The 17776-nt window shown below is 38.1% G+C and overlaps 1 protein-coding gene across 1 annotated transcript; it reads left to right on the top strand.

Moving 5' to 3' along the window:
- The first annotated feature begins 260 nt into the window (after positions 1-260).
- On the top strand, positions 261-11537 carry LOC308309442 (uncharacterized protein). Its single transcript, XM_080755286.1, has 5 exons — positions 261-888; positions 5225-5467; positions 8157-8399; positions 8877-8983; positions 11319-11537. The coding sequence occupies exons 1-5, from the start codon at positions 713-715 to the stop codon at positions 11423-11425; spliced, it is 876 nt and encodes a 291-aa protein (XP_080611412.1). The 5' UTR covers positions 261-712; the 3' UTR covers positions 11426-11537.
- The last annotated feature ends 6239 nt before the right edge of the window (positions 11538-17776 follow it).

The following is a 17776-nucleotide window of genomic DNA, read 5'->3' as shown; positions in this document are numbered from 1 at the left end:
GCCAGTCTCGAACACGATAGAGAACGTACGGCATACTATAGCGTGCCGTTTTTCATCATTTTTGATGATTTGACAAAAATGAAAAAAACGATGGGTTATAGCCCATGTTTTTTTAAATTTTGAAAAAAAAAGTTATCCTCGTTTCTCATCATTTTGGACCATGGGTATAGCCTATATCGTACGGCATACTATAACGCGCCGTTTTTCGTCATTTGTGATGATTTGACAAAAATAAAAAAAACGATGGGTTATAGCCCATGTTTTTTGAAATTTTGAAAAAAAAAGTTATCCTCGTTTCTCATCATTTTGGACCATGGGCTATAGCCTATATCGTACGGCATACTATAGCGCGCCGTTTTTCATAATTTTTGATGATTTGACAAAAATTAAAAAATTAAAAAAAACGATGGGTTATAGCCCATGTTTTTTGAAATTTTGAAAAAAAAGTTAACTCTTGTACCAAAACAATTATTTATTGTAGAATACTGCTGGTTTAAATTTGTACTGGAAAAAAGCCATGGAATTGCTTGCTGTCTCACTTTTAACCCACTAGAGGGCAGGGTTGGCTGGATTACGTTAGGGGCTGTTGAAGCATTATTGTAACAACATGTGCCATTTTATTTGGAACCCTCTGTGAAACGACAGATCCCAGCCAGGAGGCAGCTGTGAGCAGGGGGAGGAGAACGTGGGCGACGCACGCTCCCCAGAGAAGATGCAAGAGGAGTTTGGGACGCTGCCCTCGCTGTGCCTGAAGCAGGTCTACCCCAAATACACCAAGCAGTTCAACTACCTGCGGCTGGTGGAGCGCATCGCCGCCATCTTCCTGCGCTTCCTCGGTGTCAAAGGCAACATGCGTCTGGGTCCCACCGCCTTCCGTACCTTCATCAGGTAAGCACTATTATCTTTGTATTGTTTTTATTATTATTATTATTTTTGAGGGGCGCTAGCCCCTCCTATGTCCTATTTTTTTCCCTAAACGCTAAGCCTATAGGTGTACACAATGCACATTTAATTAGGCTTAGGATCCTTTAGGATTGTAGCAATTCCGGTTCCTTAACGATTCCCCTTAACGATTCCTATATATTAAAACAATTATAATATATAATTTTGGCCTATTGTTTTATAATATTGTGTACATTATGTTGAGATTTATGTTGGTCCTAGAAATGTGTAAGTTTGAGAACCACCCACTGGTGTTGGTAATCGTATGGCAGACGTGAAGTCCATACCAGAGCATCAACAGTGTGATGAACTTTGTTCTTGATAACTAAATGTGATGCAAGTGGATTAATGTCGTATCAGTTCCCGTTGCAGCGGCCAGCGGGTACAGTAACTTGGCTGATTGTAAGTGTATTGTGTTTGCAGGAACTGTAAGCTAAGCAGCAGCCATTTCTCCATGGCGTCCGTGGATATCTTATACATAGATATCACACGCCGCTGGTCCAGCTCCCTGCCTGACTCTAGAGAAGCAGGTAACGGACACACAAACACACACAAGCCTTGAACCCTCACCTCCCTATTCTGGATCTACCAAGACTTACTTTACTAAAAGTATTTTTATTGATTTGTTATATGGCAATTGTTTTATTCTTTTATTGTTAATGCTTGTGACTATCAATGTCTATGAAAGGGGCTATAGCCTATATCGTACGGCATACTATAGCGTGCCGTTTTTCATTATTTTTGATGATTTGACAAAAATGAAAAAAACGATGGGTTATAGCCCATGTTTTTTGAAAATTTGAAAAAAATAGTTATCCTCGTTTCTCATCATTTTGGACCATGGGCTATAGCCTATATCGTACGGCATACTATAGCGCGCCGTTTTTCATCATTTTTGATGATTTGACAAAAATGAAAAAATAAAAAAAACGATGGGTTATAGCCCATGTTTTTTGAAATTTTGGAAAAAAAAAAGTTATCCTCGTTTCTCATCATTTTGGACCATGGGTATAGCCTATATCGTACGGCATACTATAGCGCGCCGTTTTTCATCATTTTTGATGATTTGACAAAAATGAAAAAATAAAAAAAACGATGGGTTATAGCCCATGTTTTTTGAAATTTTGAAAAAAAAAGTTATCCTCGTTTCTCATCATTTTGGACCATGGGCTATAGCCTATATCGTACGGCATACTATAGCGCGCCGTTTTTCATTATTTTTGATGATTTGACAAAAATGAAAAAAACGATGGGTTATAGCCCATGTTTTTTGAAAATTTGAAAAAAAAAGTTATCCTCGTTTCTCATCATTTTGGACCATGGGCTATAGCCTATATCGTACGGCATACTATAGCGCGCCGTTTTTCATCATTTTTGATGATTTGACAAAAATGAAAAAATAAAAAAAACGATGGGTTATAGCCCATGTTTTTTGAAATTTTGGAAAAAAAAAAGTTATCCTCGTTTCTCATCATTTTGGACCATGGGTATAGCCTATATCGTACGGCATACTATAACGCGCCGTTTTTCATCATTTTTGATGATTTGACAAAAATGAAAAAATGAAAAAAAACGATTGGTTATAGCCCATGTTTTTTGAAATTTTGAAAAAAAAGGTTATCCTCGTTTCTCATCATTTTGGACCATGGGCTATAGCCTATATCGTACGGCATACTATAGCGCGCCGTTTTTCATTATTTTTGATGATTTGACAAAAATGAAAAAAACGATGGGTTATAGCCCATGTTTTTTGAAAATTTGAAAAAAAAGGTTATCCTCGTTTCTCATCATTTTGGACCATGGGTATAGCCTATATCGTACGGCATACTATAGCGCGCCGTTTTTCATCATTTTTGATGATTTGACAAAAATGAAAAAATAAAAAAAACGATGGGTTATAGCCCATGTTTTTTGAAATTTTGAAAAAAAAAGTTATCCTCGTTTCTCATCATTTTGGACCATGGGCTATAGCCTATATCGTACGGCATACTATAGCGCGCCGTTTTTCATTATTTTTGATGATTTGACAAAAATGAAAAAAACGATGGGTTATAGCCCATGTTTTTTGAAAATTTGAAAAAAAAAGTTATCCTCGTTTCTCATCATTTTGGACCATGGGCTATAGCCTATATCGTACGGCATACTATAGCGCGCCGTTTTTCATCATTTTTGATGATTTGACAAAAATGAAAAAATAAAAAAAACGATGGGTTATAGCCCATGTTTTTTGAAATTTTGGAGAAAAAAAAAGTTATCCTCGTTTCTCATCATTTTGGACCATGGGTATAGCCTATATCGTACGGCATACTATAACGCGCCGTTTTTCATCATTTTTGATGATTTGACAAAAATGAAAAAATGAAAAAAAACGATTGGTTATAGCCCATGTTTTTTGAAATTTTGAAAAAAAAGGTTATCCTCGTTTCTCATCATTTTGGACCATGGGCTATAGCCTATATCGTACGGCATACTATAGCGCGCCGTTTTTCATTATTTTTGATGATTTGACAAAAATGAAAAAAACGATGGGTTATAGCCCATGTTTTTTGAAAATTTGAAAAAAAAGGTTATCCTCGTTTCTCATCATTTTGGACCATGGGTATAGCCTATATCGTACGGCATACTATAACGCGCCGTTTTTCATCATTTTTGATGATTTGACAAAAATGAAAAAATGAAAAAAAACGATTGGTTATAGCCCATGTTTTTTGAAATTTTGAAAAAAAAGGTTATCCTCGTTTCTCATCATTTTGGACCATGGGCTATAGCCTATATCGTACGGCATACTATAGCGCGCCGTTTTTCATCATTTTTGATGATTTGACAAAAATGAAAAAATGAAAAAAAACGATTGGTTATAGCTAGGGATGCACCGAAAGGGAAATTCTTGGCCGAAACCGAATACCGAATATAGGAAACAGTTGGCCGAAAACCGAATACCGAATAGCCGAATACATCTTTGTTGTAAAGCTACCTGATTATGGCAAAAGACATGATTATGGCAAAACCTAACTTAAATAATAAACACTTATGGGTCCATTAAAAAACATCTAAATAATTGGAGGCTTTTGATTAATTAATCTCAATTAATCACATTTTAATCGCATATCAATAGGCCTATTTGACCTGAGCAGTGAGCTTTTTTTCTACATAAGCATAGGCAATAAAAACAAGTAGTAATAATAGTAGTGATAATATTATTTATATAAAGCTTCTCTGAGTACTTAGAGACACTTTTCAAGGAGAACATGAGAAAACAAATAAAAACAACTTTATTAGAGAAAAACTAAGACTATGGAATAAATAAATTAAAGTGGAATGATTTAGCAATATTCCAGAGGTGGGTTTGAATTTATAGGTGGTGGCATGTCTCTGAGTTTTGGGAAGTGCATCGTTTTGACAAGTCTGCCTGCTGTGGACAGTGAAACCCTGACCATTAAACACGGGCAGAGGCAACGATACAGTCTATCATTCATTGTTAAAGCTCCAAATGATATTCCCATTCGTCTTTGTGTCTGCCCGTGTAAACGCAGCAGCGAGTGTGAGGGGTTGGGGAACGGATGCAAAGTACATAGTGTTAAAACTAACGTTAGCTCCCATGCTAGCTACTAGCTTCCCTCGTCAACAGAACACCACCACAGATCGGGTGGAAGCTGCTAATATCACGTTGCTTGTGCCCGTGGATGGGAAATAAGATTTAGAAGGCTATGGAATCGTGGATGAAAGCACATATGTGTGCAATACAGTTGTGTCGGATGATCTGCCTGTGCATTCCGTCACTTTCCGTGACTGCTGCTCGACTGTCGCTGGCTGCTGCCTGCTGAATGATGCATAGTTAAAGAGCGTCATAAGCATGCGCCCTTCCTGCGCTGAAAGTAGCAGATCTACAAGCTATCTACCCGTCGCAATGCACAGCGCGTTATCCTCGTTTCTCATCATTTTGGACCATGGGCTATAGCCTATATCGTACGGCATACTATAGCGCGCCGTTTTTCATAATTTTGGTGATTTGACAAAAATGAAAAAATGAAAAAAAACGATGGGTTATAGCCCATGTTTTTTGAAATTTTGAAAAAAAAGTTAACTCTTGTACCAAAACAATTATTTATTGTAGAATACTGCTGGTTTAAATTTGTACTGGAAAAAAAAAAGCCTTGGAATTGCTTGCTGTCTCACTTTTAACCCACTAGAGGGCAGGGTTGGCTGGATTACGTTAGGGGCTGTTGAAGCATTATTGTAACAACATGTGCCATTTTATTTGGAACCCTCTGTGAAACGACAGATCCCAGCCAGGAGGCAGCTGTGAGCAGGGGGAGGAGAACGTGGGCGACGCACGCTCCCCAGAGAAGATGCAGGAGGAGTTTGGGACGCTGCCCTCGCTGTGCCTGAAGCAGGTCTACCCCAAATACACCAAGCAGTTCAACTACCTGCGGCTGGTGGAGCGCATCGCCGCCATCTTCCTGCGCTTCCTCGGTGTCAAAGGCAACATGCGTCTGGGTCCCACCGCCTTCCGTACCTTCATCAGGTAAGCACTATTATCTTTGTATTGTTTTTATTATTATTATTATTTTTGAGGGGCGCTAGCCCCTCCTATGTCCTATTTTTTTTCCTAAACGCTAAGCCTATAGGTGTACACAATGCACATTTAATTAGGCTTAGGATCCTTTAGGATTGTAGCAATTCCGGTTCCTTAACGATTCCCCTTAACGATTCCTATATATTAAAACAATTATAATATATAATTTTGGCCTATTGTTTTATAATATTGTGTACATTATGTTGAGATTTATGTTGGTCCTAGAAATGTATACGTTTGAGAACCACCCACTGGTGTTGGTAATCGTATGGCAGACGTGAAGTCCATACCAGAGCATCAACAGTGTGATGAACTTTGTTCTTGATAACTAAATGTGATGCAAGTGGATTAATGTCGTATCAGTTCCCGTTGCAGCGGCCAGCGGGTACAGTAACTTGGCTGATTGTAAGTGTATTGTGTTTGCAGGAACTGTAAGCTAAGCAGCAGCCATTTCTCCATGGCGTCCGTGGATATCTTATACATAGATATCACACGCCGCTGGTCCAGCTCCCTGCCTGACTCTAGAGAAGCAGGTAACGGACACACAAACACACACAAGCCTTGAACCCTCACCTCCCTATTCTGGATCTACCAAGACTTACTTTACTAAAAGTATTTTTATTGATTTGTTATATGGCAATTGTTTTATTCTTTTATTGTTAATGCTTGTGACTATCAATGTCTATGAAAGGGGCTATAGCCTATATCGTACGGCATACTATAGCGCGCCGTTTTTCATCATTTTTGATGATTTGACAAAAATGAAAAAATGAAAAAAACGATGGGTTATAGCCCATGTTTTTTGAAATTTTGAAAAAAAAAGTTATCCTCGTTTCTCATCATTTTGGACCATGGGCTATAGCCTATATCGTACGGCATACTATAGCGCGCCGTTTTTCATCATTTTTGATGATTTGACAAAAATGAAAAAATAAAAAAAACGATGGGTTATATCCCATGTTTTTTGAAATTTTGAAAAAAGAAAAGTTATCCTCGTTTCTCATCATTTTGGACCATGGGTATAGCCTATATCGTACGGCATACTATAGCGCGCCGTTTTTCATCATTTTTGATGATTTGACAAAAATGAAAAAATGAAAAAAACGATGGGTTATAGCCCATGTTTTTTGAAAATTTGGAAAAAAAAAGTTATCCTCGTTTCTCATCATTTTGGACCATGGGCTATAGCCTATATCGTACGGCATACTATAGCGCGCCGTTTTTCATTATTTTTGATGATTTGACAAAAATGAAAAAAAACAAAAAACGATGGGTTATAGCCCATGTTTTTTGAAATTTTGGAAAAAAAAAAGTTATCCTCGTTTCTCATCATTTTGGACCATGGGTATAGCCTATATCGTACAGCATACTATAACGCGCCGTTTTTCATCATTTTTGATGATTTGACAAAAATGAAAAAATGAAAAAAAACGATTGGTTATAGCCCATGTTTTTTGAAATTTTGAAAAAAAAGGTTATCCTCGTTTCTCATCATTTTGGACCATGGGCTATAGCCTATATCGTACGGCATACTATAGCGCGCCGTTTTTCATTATTTTTGATGATTTGACAAAAATGAAAAAAACGATGTGTTATAGCCCATGTTTTTTGAAAATTTGAAAAAAAAAAAGTTATCCTCGTTTCTCATCATTTTGGACCATGGGTATAGCCTATATCGTACGGCATACTATAACGCGCCGTTTTTCATCATTTTTGATGATTTGACAAAAATGAAAAAATGAAAAAAAAACGATTGGTTATAGCCCATGTTTTTTGAAATTTTGAAAAAAAAGTTATCCTCGTTTCTCATCATTTTGGACCATGGGTATAGCCTATATCGTACAGCATACTATAACGCGCCGTTTTTCATCATTTTTGATGATTTGACAAAAATGAAAAAATGAAAAAAAACGATTGGTTATAGCCCATGTTTTTTGAAATTTTGAAAAAAAAGGTTATCCTCGTTTCTCATCATTTTGGACCATGGGCTATAGCCTATATCGTACGGCATACTATAGCGCGCCGTTTTTCATTATTTTTGATGATTTGACAAAAATGAAAAAAACGATGGGTTATAGCCCATGTTTTTTGAAAATTTGAAAAAAAAAAAGTTATCCTCGTTTCTCATCATTTTGGACCATGGGTATAGCCTATATCGTACGGCATACTATAACGCGCCGTTTTTCATCATTTTTGATGATTTGACAAAAATGAAAAAATGAAAAAAAAACGATTGGTTATAGCTTATGTTTTTTGAAATTTTGAAAAAAGAAGTTATCCTCGTTTCTCATCATTTTGGACCATGGGCTATAGCCTATATCGTACGGCATACTATAGCGCGCCGTTTTTCATAATTCTTGATGATTTGACAAAAATGAAAAAATGAAAAAAAACGATGGGTTATAGCCCATGTTTTTTGAAATTTTGAAAAAAAAGTTAACTCTTGTACCAAAACAATTATTTATTGTAGAATACTGCTGGTTTAAATTTGTACTGGAAAAAAAAAAGCCTTGGAATTGCTTGCTGTCTCACTTTTAACCCACTAGAGGGCAGGGTTGGCTGGATTACGTTAGGGGCTGTTGAAGCATTATTGTAACAACATGTGCCATTTTATTTGGAACCCTCTGTGAAACGACAGATCCCAGCCAGGAGGCAGCTGTGAGCAGGGGGAGGAGAACGTGGGCGACGCACGCTCCCCAGAGAAGATGCAGGAGGAGTTTGGGACGCTGCCCTCGCTGTGCCTGAAGCAGGTCTACCCCAAATACACCAAGCAGTTCAACTACCTGCGGCTGGTGGAGCGCATCGCCGCCATCTTCCTGCGCTTCCTCAGTGTCAAAGGCAACATGCGTCTGGGTCCCACCGCCTTCCGTACCTTCATCAGGTAAGCACTATTATCTTTGTATTGTTTTTATTATTATTATTATTGTTGAGGGGCGCTAGCCCCTCCTATGTCCTATTTTTTTTCCTAAACGCTAAGCCTATAGGTGTACACAATGCACATTTAATTAGGCTTAGGATCCTTTAGGATTGTAGCAATTCCGGTTCCTTAACGATTCCCCTTAACGATTCCTATATATTAAAACAATTATAATATATAATTTTGGCCTATTGTTTTATAATATTGTGTACATTATGTTGAGATTTATGTTGGTCCTAGAAATGTATACGTTTGAGAACCACCCACTGGTGTTGGTAATCGTATGGCAGACGTGAAGTCCATACCAGTGCATCAACAGTGTGATGAACTTTGTTCTTGATAACTAAATGTGATGCAAGTGGATTAATGTCGTATCAGTTCCCGTTGCAGCGGCCAGCGGGTACAGTAACTTGGCTGATTGTAAGTGTATTGTGTTTGCAGGAACTGTAAGCTAAGCAGCAGCCATTTCTCCATGGCGTCCGTGGATATCTTATACATAGATATCACACGCCGCTGGTCCAGCTCCCTGCCTGACTCTAGAGAAGCAGGTAACGGACACACAAACACACACAAGCCTTGAACCCTCACCTCCCTATTCTGGATCTACCAAGACTTACTTTACTAAAAGTATTTTTATTGATTTGTTATATGGCAATTGTTTTATTATTTTATTGTTAATGCTTGTGACTATCAATGTCTATGAAAGGGGCTATAGCCTATATCGTACGGCATACTATAGCGTGCCGTTTTTCATTATTTTTGATGATTTGACAAAAATGAAAAAAACGATGGGTTATAGCCCATGTTTTTTGAAAATTTGAAAAAAATAGTTATACAATTTAGGCATTTAGCCTAAATTTAGCCTAAAATGAAAAAATGAAAAAAACGATGGGTTATAGCCCATGTTTTTTGAAATTTTGAAAAATAAAGTTATCCTCGTTTCTCATCATTTTGGACCATGGGCTATAGCCTATATCGTACGGCATACTATAGCGCGCCGTTTTTCATCATTTTTGATGATTTGACAAAAATGAAAAAATAAAAAAAACGATGGGTTATAGCCCATGTTTTTTGAAATTTTGGAAAAAAAAAAGTTATCCTCGTTTCTCATCATTTTGGACCATGGGTATAGCCTATATCGTACGGCATACTATAGCGCGCCGTTTTTCATCATTTTTGATGATTTGACAAAAATGAAAAAATGAAAAAAACGATGGGTTATAGCCCATGTTTTTTGAAATTTTGAAAAAAAAAGTTATCCTCGTTTCTCATCATTTTGGACCATGGGCTATAGCCTATATCGTACGACATACTATAGCGCGCCGTTTTTCATTATTTTTGATGATTTGACAAAAATGAAAAAAACGATGGGTTATAGCCCATGTTTTTTGAAAATTTGAAAAAAAAAGTTATCCTCGTTTCTCATCATTTTGGACCATGGGCTATAGCCTATATCGTACGGCATACTATAGCGCGCCGTTTTTCATCATTTTTGATGATTTGACAAAAATGAAAAAATAAAAAAACCGATGGGTTATAGCCCATGTTTTTTGAAATTTTGGAAAAAAAAAAGTTATCCTCGTTTCTCATCATTTTGGACCATGGGTATAGCCTATATCGTACGGCATACTATAACGCGCCGTTTTTCATCATTTTTGATGATTTGACAAAAATAAAAAAATGAAAAAAAAAGATTGTTATAGCCCATGTTTTTTGAAATTTTGAAAAAAAAGGTTATCCTCGTTTCTCATCATTTTGGACCATGGGCTATAACCTATATCGTACGGCATACTATAGCGCGCCGTTTTTCATTATTTTTGATGATTTGACAAAAATGAAAAAAACGATGGGTTATAGCCCATGTTTTTTGAAAATTTGAAAAAAAAGGTTATCCTCGTTTCTCATCATTTTGGACCATGGGTATAGCCTATATCGTACGGCATACTATAACGCGCCGTTTTTCATCATTTTTGATGATTTGACAAAAATGAAAAAAAACGATTGGTTATAGCCCATGTTTTTTGAAATTTTGAAAAAAAGGTTATCCTCGTTTCTCATCATTTTGGACCATGGGCTATAGCCTATATCGTACGGCATACTATAGCGCGCCGTTTTTCATTATTTTTGATGATTTGACAAAAATGAAAAAAACGATGGGTTATAGCCCATGTTTTTTGAAAATTTGAAAAAAAAAGTTATCCTCGTTTCTCATCATTTTGGACCATGGGCTATAGCCTATATCGTACGGCATACTATAGCGCGCCGTTTTTCATCATTTTTGATGATTTGACAAAAATGAAAAAATAAAAAAAACGATGGGTTATAGCCCATGTTTTTTGAAATTTTGGGAAAAAAAAGTTATCCTCGTTTCTCATCATTTTGGACCATGGGTATAGCCTATATCGTACGGCATACTATAGCGCGCCGCTTTTCATCATTTTTGATGATTTGACAAAAATGAAAAAATGAAAAAAACGATGGGTTATAGCCCATGTTTTTTGAAATTTTGAAAAAAAAAGTTATCCTCGTTTCTCATCATTTTGGACCATGGGCTATAGCCTATATCGTACGGCATACTATAGCGCGCCGTTTTTCATAATTTTTGATGATTTGACAAAAATGAAAAAATGAAAAAAAAACGATGGGTTATAGCCCATGTTTTTTGAAATTTTGAAAAAAAAGTTAACTCTTGTACCAAAACAATTATTTATTGTAGAATACTGCTGGTTTAAATTTGTACTGGAAAAAAAAAGCCTTGGAATTGCTTGCTGTCTCACTTTTAACCCACTAGAGGGCAGGGTTGGCTGGATTACGTTAGGGGCTGTTGAAGCATTATTGTAACAACATGTGCCATTTTATTTGGAACCCTCTGTGAAACGACAGATCCCAGCCAGGAGGCAGCTGTGAGCAGGGGGAGGAGAACGTGGGCGACGCACGCTCCCCAGAGAAGATGCAGGAGGAGTTTGGGACGCTGCCCTCGCTGTGCCTGAAGCAGGTCTACCCCAAATACACCAAGCAGTTCAACTACCTGCGGCTGGTGGAGCGCATCGCTGCCATCTTCCTGCGCTTCCTCGGTGTCAAAGGCAACATGCGTCTGGGTCCCACCGCCTTCCGTACCTTCATCAGGTAAGCACTATTATCTTTGTATTGTTTTTATTATTATTATTATTTTTGAGGGGCGCTAGCCCCTCCTATGTCCTATTTTTTTTCCTAAACGCTAAGCTTATAGGTGTACACAATGCACATTTAATTAGGCTTAGGATCCTTTAGGATTGTAGCAATTCCGGTTCCTTAACGATTCCCCTTAACGATTCCTATATATTAAAACAATTATAATATATAATTTTGGCCTATTGTTTTATAATATTGTGTACATTATGTTGAGATTTATGTTGGTCCTAGAAATGTATACGTTTGAGAACCACCCACTGGTGTTGGTAATCGTATGGCAGACGTGAAGTCCATACCAGAGCATCAACAGTGTGATGAACTTTGTTCTTGATAACTAAATGTGATGCAAGTGGATTAATGTCGTATCAGTTCCCGTTGCAGCGGCCAGCGGGTACAGTAACTTGGCTGATTGTAAGTGTATTGTGTTTGCAGGAACTGTAAGCTAAGCAGCAGCCATTTCTCCATGGCGTCCGTGGATATCTTATACATAGATATCACACGCCGCTGGTCCAGCTCCCTGCCTGACTCTAGAGAAGCAGGTAACGGACACACAAACACACACAAGCCTTGAACCCTCACCTCCCTATTCTGGATCTACCAAGACTTACTTTACTAAAAGTATTTTTATTGATTTGTTATATGGCAATTGTTTTATTCTTTTATTGTTAATGCTTGTGACTATCAATGTCTATGAAAGGGGCTATAGCCTATATCGTACGGCATACTATAGCGCGCCGTTTTTCATTATTTTTGATGATTTGACAAAAATGAAAAAAACGATGGGTTATAGCCCATGTTTTTTGAAAGTTTGAAAAAAATAGTTATCCTCGTTTCTCATCATTTTGGACCATGGGCTATAGCCTATATCGTACGGCATACTATAGCGCGCCGTTTTTCATCATTTTTGATGATTTGACAAAAATGAAAAAATAAAAAAAACGATAGGTTATAGCCCATGTTTTTTGAAATTTTGGAAAAAAAAAAGTTATCCTCGTTTCTCATCATTTTGGACCATGGGTATAGCCTATATCGTACGGCATACTATAGCGCGCCGTTTTTCATCATTTTTGATGATTTGACAAAAATGAAAAAATGAAAAAAACGATGGGTTATAGCCCATGTTTTTTGAAATTTTGGAAAAAAAAGTTATCCTCGTTTCTCATCATTTTGGACCATGGGCTATAGCCTATATCGTACGGCATACTATAGCGCGCCGTTTTTCATTATTTTTGATGATTTGACAAAAATGAAAAAAACGATGGGTTATAGCCCATGTTTTTTGAAAATTTGGAAAAAAAAAGTTATCCTCGTTTCTCATCATTTTGGACCATGGGCTATAGCCTATATCGTACGGCATACTATAGCGCGCCGTTTTTCATCATTTTTGATGATTTGACAAAAATGAAAAAAATAAAAAAACGATGGGTTATAGCCCATGTTTTTTGAAATTTGGAAAAGAAAAAGTTATCCTCGTTTCTCATCATTTTGGACCATGGGTATAGCCTATATCGTACGGCATACTATAACGCGCCGTTTTTCATCATTTTTGATGATTTGACAAAAATGAAAAAATGAAAAAAAAACGATTGGTTATAGCCCATGTTTTTTGAAATTTTGAAAAAAAAGGTTATCCTCGTTTCTCATCATTTTGGACCATGGGTATAGCCTATATCGTACGGCATACTATAACGCGCCGTTTTTCATCATTTTTGATGATTTGACAAAAATGAAAAAAATAAAAAAACGATGGGTTATAGCCCATGTTTTTTGAAATTTTGGAAAAAAAAAAGTTATCCTCGTTTCTCATCATTTTGGACCATGGGTATAGCCTATATCGTACGGCATACTATAACGCGCCGTTTTTCATCATTTTTGATGATTTGACAAAAATGAAAAAATGAAAAAAAAACGATTGGTTATAGCCCATGTTTTTTGAAATTTTGAAAAAAAAGGTTATCCTCGTTTCTCATCATTTTGGACCATGGGTATAGCCTATATCGTACGGCATACTATAACGCGCCGTTTTTCATCATTTTTGATGATTTGACAAAAATGAAAAAATGAAAAAAAACGATTGGTTATAGCCCATGTTTTTGAAATTTTGAAAAAAAAGGTTATCCTCGTTTCTCATCATTTTGGACCATGGGCTATAGCCTATATCGTACGGCATACTATAGCGCGCCGTTTTTCATTATTTTTGATGATTTGACAAAAATGAAAAAAACGATGGGTTATAGCCCATGTTTTTTGAAAATTTGAAAAAAAAAGTTATCCTCGTTTCTCATCATTTTGGACCATGGGCTATAGCCTATATCGTACGGCATACTATAGTGCGCCGTTTTTCATCATTTTTGATGATTTGACAAAAATGAAAAAATAAAAAAAACGATGGGTTATAGCCCATGTTTTTTGAAATTTTGAAAAAAAAAAGTTATCCTTGTTTCTCATCATTTTGGACCATGGGTATAGCCTATATCGTACGGCATACTATAGCGCGCCGTTTTTCATCATTTTTGATGATTTGACAAAAATGAAAAAATGAAAAAGACGATGGGTTATAGCCCATGTTTTTTGAAATTTTGGAAAAAAAAGTTATCCTCGTTTCTCATCATTTTGGACCATGGGCTATAGCCTATATCGTACGGCATACTATAGCGCGCCGTTTTTCATTATTTTTGATGATCTGTATTTGTAGGATGAGCGGGGCGAAGGGAGTGCTTGCTCATTCTAGGAACTCCAAATATCACCTACGGCTCTGCATCAATGTAATAAACATATGCGTTGTGAGCCCACGTGAGCCATGATCGTTTTACCGGTTTACATGGAGAGGGGAGGATACGGCATTTTCAAAGATTTCCACTCTGGAAGGTGGTTTCACTTTGTTGTGTTTTCACCTCCTGAAAACGCTGTTCTTGTCTAAAGGGACACCAGAAAACGATACTTTATTTTGCCGTTTTCTATGAACACCGTTCAGTGTTATTAATGAAATGCCTGGCTTTCTATTGTCTCAACTTCTGCATAGCCAGGAGGGGATCAGAAATCCCTGCCTACTGATACGTCTGTGGAAATCTAAAACAAAAGAAAGCATGTTAGGAATTGTTGTATACGATACATCAACTAGCAGCAGCAAGTGAAAATTGGATTAGCTCATGATAATTAACAATTTCAGAGCAAATCAAATGGTTCTGACTATAATTTATGTTTTTGTCAAGTGTGTCATGTTGACTCATTTGAAACGGCACAGATTTATCTTCCATTCTTGCTCACTTGTTTTTTTTTTCTTTTTTTCACTGTTTTGTTTATTCAAGATTCAGGGAATACAGTAAATCAAATGACAGTATATGTGACACACCCATATGAAAGAAGAAAATAAAATAAAAAGTTGCATAGTCCTATGCTAACATGGAAGCGACACTAATACAAACCACATAACCTGAATCAAGTTTTGAAACAAAAACAAGACAAACGTACGACAAGACAAGACAAGACAACATGGCATGGTCATTGGTCACCCTTCCAAAACATAATGGACGTGGCAGTGCATCCACACATGGCTCCTAATAATAAATATACTGAACAACCCAGCTGCGTCGGGAATCTACAGTAGCATGCTCAGATCCAGGATTAAACTCATTCAATCTGGAATTGCTTGGAACTGCAAGTTATTTACTAGTGCGAGGAAGGGGCCCCATGTGTCCTCAAATTTGGATACAGAGCCTCTCAGGGTACATCTAATTGTTTCTAATTTAATAAAGAGGAGTACATCTCTAATCCAGTGAAGATGGGTTGGGGGAGCAGAGGACTTCCATTTAATCAGAATCAGACGCCTAGCTAAGAGAGTGGTAAAGGCCACCATGCTCACTTGTTTTTAACTGAACAAAATAACTCTTCTCTTCTCGCCATCAAGGCATGGGACTGCAGGCGTTCGTGGAGGCCTTCTTCCACCTGGCGGGCCGCAGGTTCAAATCCCAGGCGCTGAGGGATCAGGTCAGCTCTCTGCTGGAGGTGTGCGAGGCCCAGCTCGCGTCCACGCTGGCCTTCGGGAGCCTGGGCTCGGAGGACAGGCGCTCTCTGAGCTGCAGCAGAGCCCTGTCGCGAGGCAACAGGACCCAGACGTCTGGTCTGACCACCAACGCCCAGCTCTACTCCCCGGCCTCCCAGCGCCGAGCGGCCAGCCAGGACTACCGGCTGCACCAGAGACTCAGGCCCGGAGTGCTCAGGTCCAACGTGGAGAACTGACTAGTAGAGAGAGAGGGTGGGCCTGACCTCCGCCGGCAATCTGACCCCCCTCCACCACTGCCCTAGACTTGTGTCCAGAGGGGCGGGGAGATCTAGGCCTCCATCTTGGCTATGCGGTTCCCTTAAAGGGGTGCCTGTTGAAAGCCACATGAGGGGGTGGGCTTGGCCACACTGGCTGATCGGTGGGAACTATTATCAGCCTGATTGCTTTTCCTCCAAAGGAGGAATATGTCCACAGGGACTTGTGTCCCTATTCTGGGGGCAGACATTCGGCCAAAATGTGCTGGTCTACGAGCTCACAAGAGCTCAAAAGAGTTTGTTTGTGAGCATGTACATTGTACAGTTAGATTGGCTATTTTCAGCAAAGAAGGAATTCGGTGTTGGGGCAAAGAAAAAGGTGCTGAACTAGTATAGATCCCTGGGTGACACCGGTCAAGTGTATAGCGTTTAAGTGACAAGGGATGAGTGGGAATCATGTATTGTTTCTTCTCTCCTGGTGTGACCCAGTGGGAGAAATGTACTGTATATGGCTGGAAAGTCCTTATTCAGAAGGTTTTATGGATTCATACCTTCAAGGCAGCGTGCTTCCCTATCGAGCAATCTGCCGGGACAATCATGATACACACACTAAAATGTACACACGCGCACACTCGCACACACACACACACACACACAAACTTCAGGGATTATTATACACATTTTAGCGATGATAAGTTTTACATGCACACACATGCACTTGCACGTACACATTATGCACTTATACTTAAATGTGTGTATGTGTGTATCCTAAATGTGTGTGTTATAATGCTTGGAGGATTTGCACAATGTATTTTCTGAACTATTGTAACATTTAGGGGTGCTCCGAATTTCTGATTTGACCGGCCCACCGATCTAAATCGTCCAATTTTCCCCCACAAATGACTTGATCGGCGGTCGCCTGAGAAGCCGATCTTTTGTGAGCGAGCTGCACCGTTTAAGTGGTATGAAAGTCAATTGGGTATATACTTAAGTTATTTGTCGATATTTCAGCTAATTCAGATCCACCTTATTGGAAATTCCGGTCCCGAAAAGCCATATTGGAACCTCCGGTCCCGAAAAGCAACTGGCAGAAACGCATGCTAGTCTGTGTCTTCACCAACTTTTTAAACGAATGGAACCATAATTTACTAAACACATTTCATGATAAATGAAAGAAGACTTTAATGTAGCGAGTAAAAGCATTAAGTATGTATCACAATGTTTACTTGGGTATTCATGCTGCGTTTTCATAAGTTCCTTATTCCTCCCATAAATAAATGTAAAAAAGAAGAAAACCATTTGTGTCATTCTTTTTTATATGGTGTTCACAGCATGTGACGTGTCTCCACAGTAAGCTGAATAATAAAAAGTGTGAATGGAGTTTCTAGGTGAAAGTGCTCTGCCATTGAGCCCCATGTTAAAATTCTCAAATTTGAAAACACTATATTTCTAAAACACGTGAAATTGCGGAAATAGCAAATTGCGGAAAAAATTGCGGAAAACACGTGAAATTGCAGAAATTAAAAATTGCGGAAAACACGTGAAATTGCGGAAATTGAAAATTGCGGAAAACACGTGAAATTGCGGAAATTGAAAATTGCGGAAAACACGTGAAATTGCGGAAATTAAAAATTGCGGAAAACACGTGAAATTGCGGAAATTGAAAATTGCGGAAAACACGTGAAATTGCGGAAATTGAAAATTGCGGAAAACACGTGAAATTGCGGAAATTGAAAATTGCGGAAAACACGTGAAATTGCGGAAATTAAAAATTGCGGAAAACACGTGAAATTGCGGAAATTTGAAGAAATTAGAAATAGCAAATTGCGGAAATTGTGGAAATTGCGGAAATTGCGGAAAAAATTGCGGAAAACACGTGAAATTGCGGAAATTGAAAATTGCGGAAAACACGT

Source organism: Protomyctophum bolini (assembly GCF_963924005.1).
Source record: "Protomyctophum bolini genome assembly, chromosome: 22".
In the NCBI taxonomy this organism is placed as follows: domain Eukaryota; kingdom Metazoa; phylum Chordata; class Actinopteri; order Myctophiformes; family Myctophidae; genus Protomyctophum; species Protomyctophum bolini.
This window is presented reverse-complemented; position numbering and strand designations above follow the sequence as displayed.

Coding starts and splice junctions, on each gene's coding strand:
- LOC308309442 (XM_080755286.1), top strand. CDS start 713: ATGCAAGAGGAGTTTGGGACGCTGCCCTCGCTGTGCCTGAAGCAGGTC. Junction 889..5,224: donor GCCTTCCGTACCTTCATCAG/GTAAGCACTATT, acceptor GTGAAACGACAG/ATCCCAGCCAGGAGGCAGCT. Junction 8,400..8,876: donor GCCTTCCGTACCTTCATCAG/GTAAGCACTATT, acceptor TTGTGTTTGCAG/GAACTGTAAGCTAAGCAGCA.